Source organism: Balaenoptera acutorostrata, chromosome 12 (assembly GCF_949987535.1).
Source record: "Balaenoptera acutorostrata chromosome 12, mBalAcu1.1, whole genome shotgun sequence".
In the NCBI taxonomy this organism is placed as follows: domain Eukaryota; kingdom Metazoa; phylum Chordata; class Mammalia; order Artiodactyla; family Balaenopteridae; genus Balaenoptera; species Balaenoptera acutorostrata.
Window position 1 is genome coordinate 29,724,960 of NC_080075.1, and position 10,769 is coordinate 29,735,728.

Consider the following 10,769-nt stretch of genomic DNA (forward strand, 5'->3'; position numbering starts at 1 on the left):
TAAGAGGACCCAACTAGTATCTAATGGAAACTGAGCTAAAGCCCCTGATATAATTGCTCCTGATTTCCCACTGTGATGCCACTGAAAAAAAGAACCACAAAATGCTCATATGTTAGGATTGATTATGAAGCCTATAACCAGGAACTGGAAGAAATTTTCACTACCTGCATGGCTATGATTTTAAAAACTCACTTAGTGGCTACGAGACATAAAACAAGCTTACTTAAGTGACTGTAGGTAGGAAAATCTTTTATCTCAGTCTCACTTTCAGCCCCCTAGTTCAGAAGACAGAACGTACCAATAGAAGTGTAATCAGGTGTTCCAGTATTTTTTGAGGCCTCCTGTGTACTTCTATTCATTTACGTCCTAACTCTTCCTTTTGGAGACATTAACTTTGAGAAAAATTGGACAGTAGTGGGAAGAGGAAATGACTCAGGGATGGTACACTGTATCCTGAGAAATACTGTCTGTATAAATAAAGTACTGAATGCATCAATTAGACAAGAAGAGATCTGTTGGCTATATGTACTTGAGGTTGTCATTTATCATGTTCTGCATCTATTCTGAGAGTGAGGGAGTTGACAGTAGAAAATAATAGTTTCTTAGACCAGTAGAGCTGATCTAGCTGAAAGCCTAGGAATTGTTCTGATAGATAGTGTCTATTAGTGTGTTGTGATTCTATAGATACTAGAAAGAGCCAACTAGAGTTTGGGGCCAAGGGCAAGTCATAAACCATTGCAGATATTTGGACCAAATAATTTCTCCTCAGTTGAGAATGAGTCAACAATTGCACTCATAAAATTCTTTGAAAAACAAAAACAAAGGGACTTCCCTGGTGGCGCAGTGGTTAAGAATCCGCCTGCCAATGCGGAGGACACGGGTTCCAGCCCTGGTCCGGGAAGATCCCACATGCCACAGAGCAACTAAGCCTGTGCGCCACAACTACTGAGCCTGCGCTTTAGAGCCTGCGAGCCACGACTACTGAAGCCCGCACGCCTAGAGCCCGTGCTCTGCAACAAGAGAAGCCACTGCAATGGGAAGTCCGCGCACTGCAACGAAGAGTAGCCCCCGCTCGCTGCAACTAGAGAAAGCCCGTGCACAGCACCGAAGACCCTACACAGGCAAAAATAAAAATAAATAAATTAAAAACAAAAGAAAAACAAAAAAAACAAGGCAAAGGTAACCTCGCAAAGAAAGAGATAGATGTTAGAGATTTACTCATTAGGTCAAGTAACACTCTTAAGTAGTAACAGGATTTCATTTATATCTGACAGTAAGTTCTGTGAAGATAGGTATGATAGATGTTAGAGATTTACTCATTAGGTCAAGTAACACTCTGAAGGAGTAACAGGATTTCATTTATATCTGACAGTAAGTTCTGTGAAGATAGGTACTATGTCATTTTTTTTTTGTAAGCCATTTTATACCTCATACCAATATATAATATAGATGTTATTTTGATATTCATTTAAAGACATTTAAATACTTTATGTACTAGTACTGTCAATAGGAGCAAAAAGCCATGGGGAGAGAACTGGCTGGGATTTTTAAAACAAAGTGAGGAGTTAATAGCAGAAAAAAATGGTGGAGTAAAGACCTCCAACATTTTGTCCTGTGATAAAAGCAACAGAATTTTGGCAAAACTTTATGGAAAACTTTTCCAAAACTCTGGAAATTAACCAAAGGCTTGTAGCTTTTGTAGTAAGCATTTATTCAAGAAAAATGGCTGAACCTTGATAAGAATAGTAAGCTTGTGGCATTTTACCTTGCCCTATTCTCATTGCCACACTCAGCTCAGTGATTGATAACCTCGAAAAATATCAGCCTGCATTCCCAGGACTGGAGGGAGCAGAACAGAGCTGGACCTCTTTCACAATTTCATTCCCAAAGAATTGTCAGTATTTGACCTGTCTGATGGCTCTCTGGAAGACTCCACTCAAAAGGCTTATCTTTATTTGACCTTACTCAGAGCTATCCAGTGCGTATGAGCCTCTGTGTCTATGTGTGAGGTGTTTGTCAAAAAACACTTACAGGCAAGTGTTTTATTTTAGTTTCTTAAATATTTATTTATTTAATTTATTTATTTTGGCTGCGCCGGGTCTTAGTTGCACCACTCAGGATCTTCGTTGCGGCATGCGGACTCCTTAGTTGCAGGACCTAGTTCCCTGACCAGGGATCGATCCCGGGGCCCCTGCATTGGGAGCTCGGAGTCTTACCCCCTAGACCACCAGGGAAGTCCCCAAGCAACTGTTTTAATGTCACAATGCATGAGGCAGTGGATAACACTTGAGACAAACAATAGACTAACGAAAAGCTTTAATGGAAACACTGAGGGTGAGATGTCCATAGATATTTTGAAAAGCATTGATATATTCCTAGGACTCTAGAAGACCACAAGTGTGCACAGGCCTGAGTGCATGCTCAGGAAAGATCTGAGAGGGGCCTACCCTTTACCTTTGGCTGCCCTTGAGACTCTGGGCAAGAAGAAAGGGAAGGCTAAGGCAGAACTGATAACTCCCTGCCCTCAGCGTTGATGGCTATGTGCACGTAGTCCCTCGGCAAAGACTGGGAGATTTATTGTTTCTAGATGTTTAAGGATATCTCCATCTAGGCATTAGCTGACCACTAAGCTAGTTGAGTGGCAGCTTCAGTAGACGTTACAGAATTTGTTCAGAAAAGTTACTTAAAAAAAAAAACAGCGTAAAGCAACCGCAGGAAACCCTAGGGAGGTAGTAGACTCTGATTTCCAGGGTTGTCACATTATATTTTTTAAGATGTCCAGTTTTCAACAAAAAGTTACAAGATATGGAAATTCAAAGTAAAAAAAAAAACAAATGGACCATACAAAAGTTTAGAAACTGTCTGTGAGGAATCTCAGACATTGGACTTACTAAATGAAGATGTTAAAATAGCTATTTAAAATATGTTCAAAGAACTAAATGAAACCATGTCTAAGGAAGTATAAGAACAGTGTCTTACCAAATAGAGAATATCAATAAAGAGAAATTACAAAAAAGAACCAAATAGAAGATCTGTAGTTGAAAAGTACAATAACTAAAATAAAAAATTGACTGGAGAAAGCTCAGTATCAGATTTGAACAGGCAGAAGTATGAGTCAGTGAACTTGAAGATAGGCCAATTGAGATTATCCAGTGTGAGAAACAGAAAGAAAAAAGAATGAAGAGAAATTAACAGAATCTCAGAGTCCTATGGGACACCTTCAAGCATCCTATTAGACACATAATGGGAGTTCCAGATGAAGAGACAGAAAAAGAGACTGAAGAAGTATTTGGAGAAATAATGGCCTAAAATTTCACAAATTTGATGACTGCTGTTCATCTGCACATCCCAAAAGCTCAAGGAAGTCCAAGCATGATACAGTCAAAGAGAGCCACATCTACATACATCATAAACCATCAAATGACAAAGACAGTGTTAAAGCAGCAAGAGCGGAGTTATCATGTACAAAGAATCTTCAATAAGACTAATTGCTGATTTTTCATCAGAAACCATAGAGGCCAGAAGGCATTGCAATGACATATGCAAAGAGCTGAGGAAAAAAACCTGCCTACCAAGTATTCTGTACCTAGCAAAACTACCCTTCAGAAATGAAGGAGAGATGAAGACATTCTCAGATAAACAACAGTTGAAAGACTCCACTGCTAGCAAACTGACCCACAGAAAATACTAAAGAGATTTTTTTCAAGATGGAATGGTGAACACCAGACAGTAACTTAAATCCACATGAAAAAAGTACTAAAGGTAACTACATAAGTAAATACAAAAGACAGTATAAATGTATTTTTGTTTGTAATTCAGTTTTTCTCCTATATGACTTAAAAGACAAATGCCGTATAAGCAAGTCCCAAATACATAAAGAAAAACTAACAGAATTAAAATGAAAAAAACCTGACACTATTTTTTGAAATAAATAAATTTATTTATTTATTTATTTATTTGTATTTTTATTTTTGGCTGTGTTGGGTCTTCGTTGCCGTGCGCGGGTTTTCTCTAGCTGTGGCGAGCAGGGGCTACTCTTTGTTGTGGTGCGCGGGCTTCTCGTTGCGGTGGCTTCTCTTGTTGAGGAGCACGGGCTCTAAGTGCATGGGCTTCAGTAGTTGTGGCTCTTGGGCTCTAGAGCGCAGGCTCAGTAGTTTTGGCGCACGGCCTTAGTTGCTCCGCGGCATGTGGGATCTTCCCAGAGCAGGGCTCGAGCCCGTGTCCCCTGCATTGGCAGGCAGATTCTTAACCACTGTACCACCAGGGAAGTCCGAAAAACTGACACTATTAAAGGGAGAAATATTTCAAGCCAATAGCAAAAGGTCATATATTGTATAATTCCATGTATATGAAATGTCCAGGATGAGCAAATCCATATAGACAGAAAGTAGATAAGCGGATGCCAGGGGATGTTGGGGAGGGGAAAATAGGGAGTAACAGCTAACATATACAAGATTTCTTCGTGGGGGCGTGACAAAAATGTTCTGGAATTAGATAGCAATATTGGTTGTGAAAATACTAAGAACTAGTGAATTGTACACTTACTTTAATCGGTGAATTTTTTTTTTTTTGAATCTTGTAGAAGTTTTTATTTCAGTGATGAAAAGAACGCAGTAAATGGAAACTATGCTGGTTTACATTAGGCATGCACCTCTACCTGAAACTGCTGTTAGTTTTTGACTGGCCTAAATCTTTATAACTTATTTTTTCATTTAGGCACATCTTTAAATTTTTTTGGACCCTGACATACAGGGTAAGTTAACTTCTTCCTTGTGGCAGTTTAGTATGAGAATTATGTTCGCTGGCTAGATTCCTTTAACTAAAGGCCTCTGGACTCTCAGGCTACCTGTAGCTCAAGACTGTACTTTATATATAGATATTTAAGTGAATCACAGTATAAGGGAGGGAGATAATCTAGAAAGGTGAAATGTCCTGTATGAATACTCCATACATTTTTTCTCCAGCACTGATAATCAAACACTAGATAAGGAGGCCTACAGTCAAGTACCAAATTACTCTTTCCCCCACTGCTGCCCTTTCTGAGAGACACAAAGATGTATATCGATCTCTCCAGAAATCTGAAAGGAAGCCACACAAATAACAGATTATTACCTATGTGGTCCCACATATCAAATTATAGAGCAGTTCCACTATTAAAATTATAGGAAGCAGTTAATGGGACTATGAGGAAAGCATCGTCCCACATACAGCAACATACACCTAGTAGAGTTTTCCATTCATCTGTCAATTGTTTTCTCAAGATTAGCATTAAAAAACACAACCCCAAACACATTTGACCCTCAAACCACCCCCACACACAAAAAATTGGTCTTTGTTCATTCTCAGATGACAGGATGTCCCAAGAGTGACAAAGGTGGGAGCCGATCCCCCCACAGCCTTTTCTTCAACCATCCCATGAACTGCTCTTCATTTCTTGAACTACCTTCCTTTTCCAGAGAGGTAATACTCAGGTCAGTCAGAAAGGCTTTCTGAGAAGACTGGCTTGGATTTCTGGGTCTGTTCCAGTCGATTCAAGATGAATTGGCTTGTATCAATGAAGCGCTCAACGCAGTTCACAAAACAGGCCTCAGCCCGACTGTCCAACTTTGGCCCAGGCTTGTCCATGCACTTTTCCCAACAAAGTTCCGTCATCTGGTGCACCAGCTGCTGGAAGCGCTGCTTCTGAGTCTCTACCTCGATGAAATGCTGCAGCTGCGGGTCGACCGAGCCCAAACCCGCTGCGGAGGAAGACGAGGAGGACGCCATCCCAGCGCGGCCACGCGTGCCGAGACAAACTCCGCACCAACTCACCGACCTTCACGTGTCTCCGCGGCGGAACCCTTAATTGGTGAATTTCATGTTTTGTCTCAATTTAGAAAAAAAAGTGTGTGTGGGGGGGGGCGGGGGGGTGGGCAGGAATGAACATATGAAGGAAAAGACTGCCTAAAACTGTAAAGATTTGGTAACAGATTTAAAATACATTTTGCAGGCAAGAAAGGGTGGAATTAACATGAAGGAAGTTAAATTAGTGATGAGGACAAATCTGAGAGTCTGCAAAATTACAGAGGAAAAAGAAGAAGAAAATGAAAATGCTGTGAAAGATGATGAGAGACATAAGAAACATAGCTAAGTAAACCAAACCAAGAATTATATCTGTAGCTGAGGAAGAAAGTAATATTCAAACACTTAATTGAATAAAACATCCTCCTCCTGAAAAGGGGAACACTGTATGCAGATGGAAAGTTGCCATAAAAATCCAGGGAAAAATCAGAGACTGAGACACATATCAGAAAAAGATTTTTGAGTTAAAATAAATAGAAGAAAATCCCATAAATATACAATTAAAAAAAAAAGTTAAGAGAAGAAAATTTAGTCTGATATCAGGCTTATTTAAAATACTAAATGTAAAAATAATGGAACCAAATCTGTATTTATTGGGAAAATTATATACTTCAAGGATTTATGGACCCAGTGCATTTTCATTAAGCACTATGACAATGAAAAGACATTTTCACAAGTACACAGCAGCTAGAAAGTATATTCAACCTCTGTACCTTCTTGAAAAATTCACTTGAAGACTCACCCAGCTGAAGAGATGAATCAAAATGAAGAATTCATTACAGAGAAATGAAGCAATGCTGAAAGTGATCAGTGGTGAACTTTGAAGTCAGTTTGACACAACACTCATCTAAATAGCAAATTTAGTTACAAGGTGGGGAAAAAAATGCCAAAAGTTAATTTTGGAATGAAAGGCATGAAAAGAAAAAACCATTGTGTTTTTTGTCTTTTTGACTAAAGAGGTGTCATTTTATTCATGACTTGGTGATCAGATAGGTTAAAGAAGTTTTCATAAAAAATAAATTTGACTTGATTAAAATTTAAAACTTGTGTGCACCAAAAAAAAGAACACCATCAACATAGTAAAAAGGTTGCACACAGAATTGGGAAAAACATTTGCAATTCATATATCTGATGAGAGATGACTATCCATAATATATGAAGAACTCTTACAGTTCAACAACAGCAAAAAGCAATCTAGTTTTTAAATGAGTACAGAATCTGAAGAGACATTTCTCCAGGAAAGATACAGATGGCCAAAAAGAACGTGAAAAGATGTTTTACATCATTAGTCATGAAGGAAATGTAAATAAAAACTACAAAGAGATACCACTTCATACCCATTAAGATGGCTTTTATGAAATAAAAAAGAGCAAGGGTTGGCAGGGATATGGTGAAATTGGAACTCTTGTGTATTGCTGATGGGAATGTAAAACGGTATAGCCACCGTGGAAAACAGTGTAGTGGTTCCTCAAAAAATGAAACATAGAATTACTATATGATCTAGCAATTCTTCTTCTAAGTCTATACCCAAAAGAATCGAAAGCAGGGATTTGAACAGATTTTGAGCACCCAGGTTCATAGCAGCATTATTAACAATAGCCAAAGGGTGAGAACAATCCAGATGTCTACCACCTGATGAACGGATCAATACAATGTGATACATACATACAATAGAATATTATTCAGCCTTAAAAAGGAGTGAATTTCTGACACATGCTACACTGTGGATGGACTTTGAAGGCATTGTGCTAAGTAATACAAGCCAGTCACAAAAGGGTTGGAGGAGGAGGGAAAAGGGAGTTATTGTTTAATAGGTACAGAGTTTCCATTTGGGAAAATGAGTTAATTCTGGAGATGGATGGTGTGATGGTTGCCCAACAATGTGAATATACTTAATGCCTTAACTTGTATACTTAAAAATGTTTGAAATGGTAGATTTTATGTATATTTTACCACAATGGAAAAAAAGCTACCAAAAACTAAAACTCGAAAAGAATTTTAAAACTAGATATCTGTCTTCCAAATTATTGTTGAGTATATAAAATAAGCAAAGTAACATAGAACAAGAACAGGAAACAAGAGGGGCTTCCGTGGTGGCGCAGTGGTTAAGAATCTGCCTGCCGTCGCAGGGGACACGGGTTCAAGCCCTGGTCCAGGAAGATCCCACATGCCGTGGAGCAGCTAAGGCCATGCACCACAACTACTGAGCCCGCATGCCACGACTACTGAAGCCCGCGAGCCTAGAGCCCATGCTCCGCAACAAGAGAAGCCACTGCAATGAGAAGCCCGCGCACCACAAGGAAGAGTAGCCGCGGCTTGCCGCAACTAGAGAAAGCCCACACATAGCAACGAAGACCCAACGCAGCCAAAAAAAAAAACCCACAAACAAACAAACAGGAAACAAGAAACTTTAAGATAGCATAAATAAGTCAGATGAATAGATTACGACGAAATGTCTTTAACTATGATAAGTAATTTTGGCGTACGTTGGCATTGTGTCATACATGCATTTAAACAAGTTCAATTACATGTATTTAACAAAAAGAGAAGAGGAGAATGAACCTTAAGAGTACAAGTGTGTTGTACCCTCCACACTCTTATCAGCATATTAGCATGAGAGAGTTTGAAATGAGAGGTGGGAAACCTCAGTTCTCGAAGTTCAGTGTCCTCATTTGACTTTTATAGTTTAAGCATCTTTTAACTTGCTTCCCTGAGTATGATTCTAGAGTTTAAGTGTTTTAAGTACAATGTGGTCTCTAAACACAAGTCAGGTGCTTCATCAGGTGCTTAGATGCAGGCACAGTGATCTGTTACAAGCCAGGGGGAAAAAGTGGACTCTGATGGATTTATTGAGCAGGCAGAATATCAATTTCAACCTTCAAGGATGATTTTGACCCTGCATGTTTTTTCACTTTTTATGCTGACTTTAAATTCCATTTAAACAAAATATATCTCTATTTGGGTGGGAAAAAAAGATATTGAAACTATATACATTTTGATCCCACTATATATTCATTTAGAAGGATCTATAACCACAGTATGCTCGAGTTTTTTGGTTTGTTTTCTGCTTACTTTTCTGAACTTTCTGCAATGACCTGGTTATTTTTTTTTTAAGGTCACAGAAACTTTCAGCGTATGTGCATTTTTTCTTCAACGAAAAAAGTATTAAAGTTCTTACCGTGTTTCTGGCAGATACTATGCTAGGTGCTACAGTTATACGGCTGTGCAAAATAAAATAAACATGCCCCCTATGATCATGCTCAAGTGGGGAGACACATATTAACAAATAGATACAAATAAGCACATAATTACAAATGACGAGTTAGGAAAATAAAGAAGAGTTTTAAGAGAGTAAAAGGATCCAGTTTAGCTTTAGGAGCCCATGAAGGCCTTTCCAAAGAAGAAACTTCTGAGCTGAGATCTAGAGGATATAGGTAAGTTAGGCAGGCAGAGAGTGGGGAGTGAGAGTGTGCTGGCGGAAGGGAACAGAATGGGAGGAGCTCCAGAAACAGGAAAGTTGGATGCATTTGCCAAGTGAGAAGAAGGCAGTGTGGGTAGAGCAGAGCTGTGGCTAGATGTGGTTAAAGATAGATAGGTTCAAGATCATCCAGGGTTGTGTAAGCCATATTAAGGCACTTGAACTTTCTTCTAGTAGGCAGCTGTGGTTTGATTTACATTTGTACATTTTTTTCAGGCTGCTATATGGAGAATAGCTTGTGGATGGAAAGGCAGGGAGCCCAGGTGAAGGAAGGGAGGGTCAAGAAGTGGAAGTGAGGATACCAGTTAGCTGAAGGCTGTTGCAGTAATTAGTGTCAGAGATGGTAGCACCTAGGATTAGAGTGATGATGACAGAGATGGAGAGAAGTGGACACATCAACTTACTTTTAGGAAATAGTTCTTCCTGGACTTGGTAATAGAATATGGAGAGTGAGGGAGAAGGAGGTGACAAAAAAACAATGTCTAGTTTTCTAGAATAAGCAACTGGGTAAATAAAGGTGCCATTTACTGAGATGGAGAAACCTGAGGAAGAAGCAGATTTGGAGAAGATGGTCAAAATATCTGCTTTGGACATGTTAAAAATGAGATTTCTGGGGCTTCCCTGGTGGCGCAGTGGTTGGGAGTCTGCCTGCTAATGCAGGGGACGCGGGTTCGAGCCCTGGTCTGGGAAGATCCCACATGCCGCAGAGCGGCTGGGCCCGTGAGCCACAATTACTGAGCCTGCGCGTCTGGAGCTGTGCTCCGCAACAGGAGGGGCCGCGACGGTGAGACGCCCGCGCACCGTGATGAGGAGTGGCCCCCGCTTGCCACAACTAGAGAAGGCCCTAGCACAGAAACGAAGACCCAACATAGCAATCAATCAATCAATCAATTAATCAATAAAAAAATAAATCTTTAAAAAAAAAAAATGAGATTTCTGTTCCACATCCATGTGGAGATGTTAAAGCTGCAGTTGAATGTAAACAAAGTCAGTTTACAGTTAAGTTTTATGCAAGGGCACTGTCTAGAAGGTGGCTCTGTTCATGTCATAAACATATGCCATTTTTTATGAAAACACCCAGGTGTGAAGATTCCAAATCTCCTGTTAGCGTTCTGGAGCAATAACGTTAACTCTCTTCCTGCCCGAAACGTAAATCTGCACACGTTCTGCAGCTGTGCACAGATGCAGGAAAATAAGTACACATACATTCAATGGCATAGACACATATGTGTGGCTACACTCTCTTTCAACTGCCTCTCAGCTCCAAGGAGGTTGATTCTCTTGTACATCCATGCACTGCTCTCAGGAACTTAATTATTCGTCCTTGCCTAACTCTGAACCTGACATAATCACCTCTCTTGGAGGATAAAGGGAGGTGGTGAAGAGACCCTCACGTATAGTTGTTTGTGTTGTATCATAATATATAAAACAAAATTTTTTTTTATGAGGA

The 10,769-nt window shown here is 39.7% G+C and overlaps 1 protein-coding gene across 1 annotated transcript; it reads right to left on the minus strand.

Moving 5' to 3' along the window:
- Positions 1-5,424: 5,424 nt before the first annotated feature.
- On the minus strand, positions 5,425-5,883 carry LOC130709343 (mitochondrial import inner membrane translocase subunit Tim8 A-like). Its single transcript, XM_057557859.1, has one exon. It carries the CDS (start codon positions 5,764-5,766, stop codon positions 5,473-5,475), a length of 294 nt encoding a protein of 97 aa, XP_057413842.1. The 5' UTR covers positions 5,767-5,883; the 3' UTR covers positions 5,425-5,472.
- Positions 5,884-10,769: the final 4,886 nt, after the last annotated feature.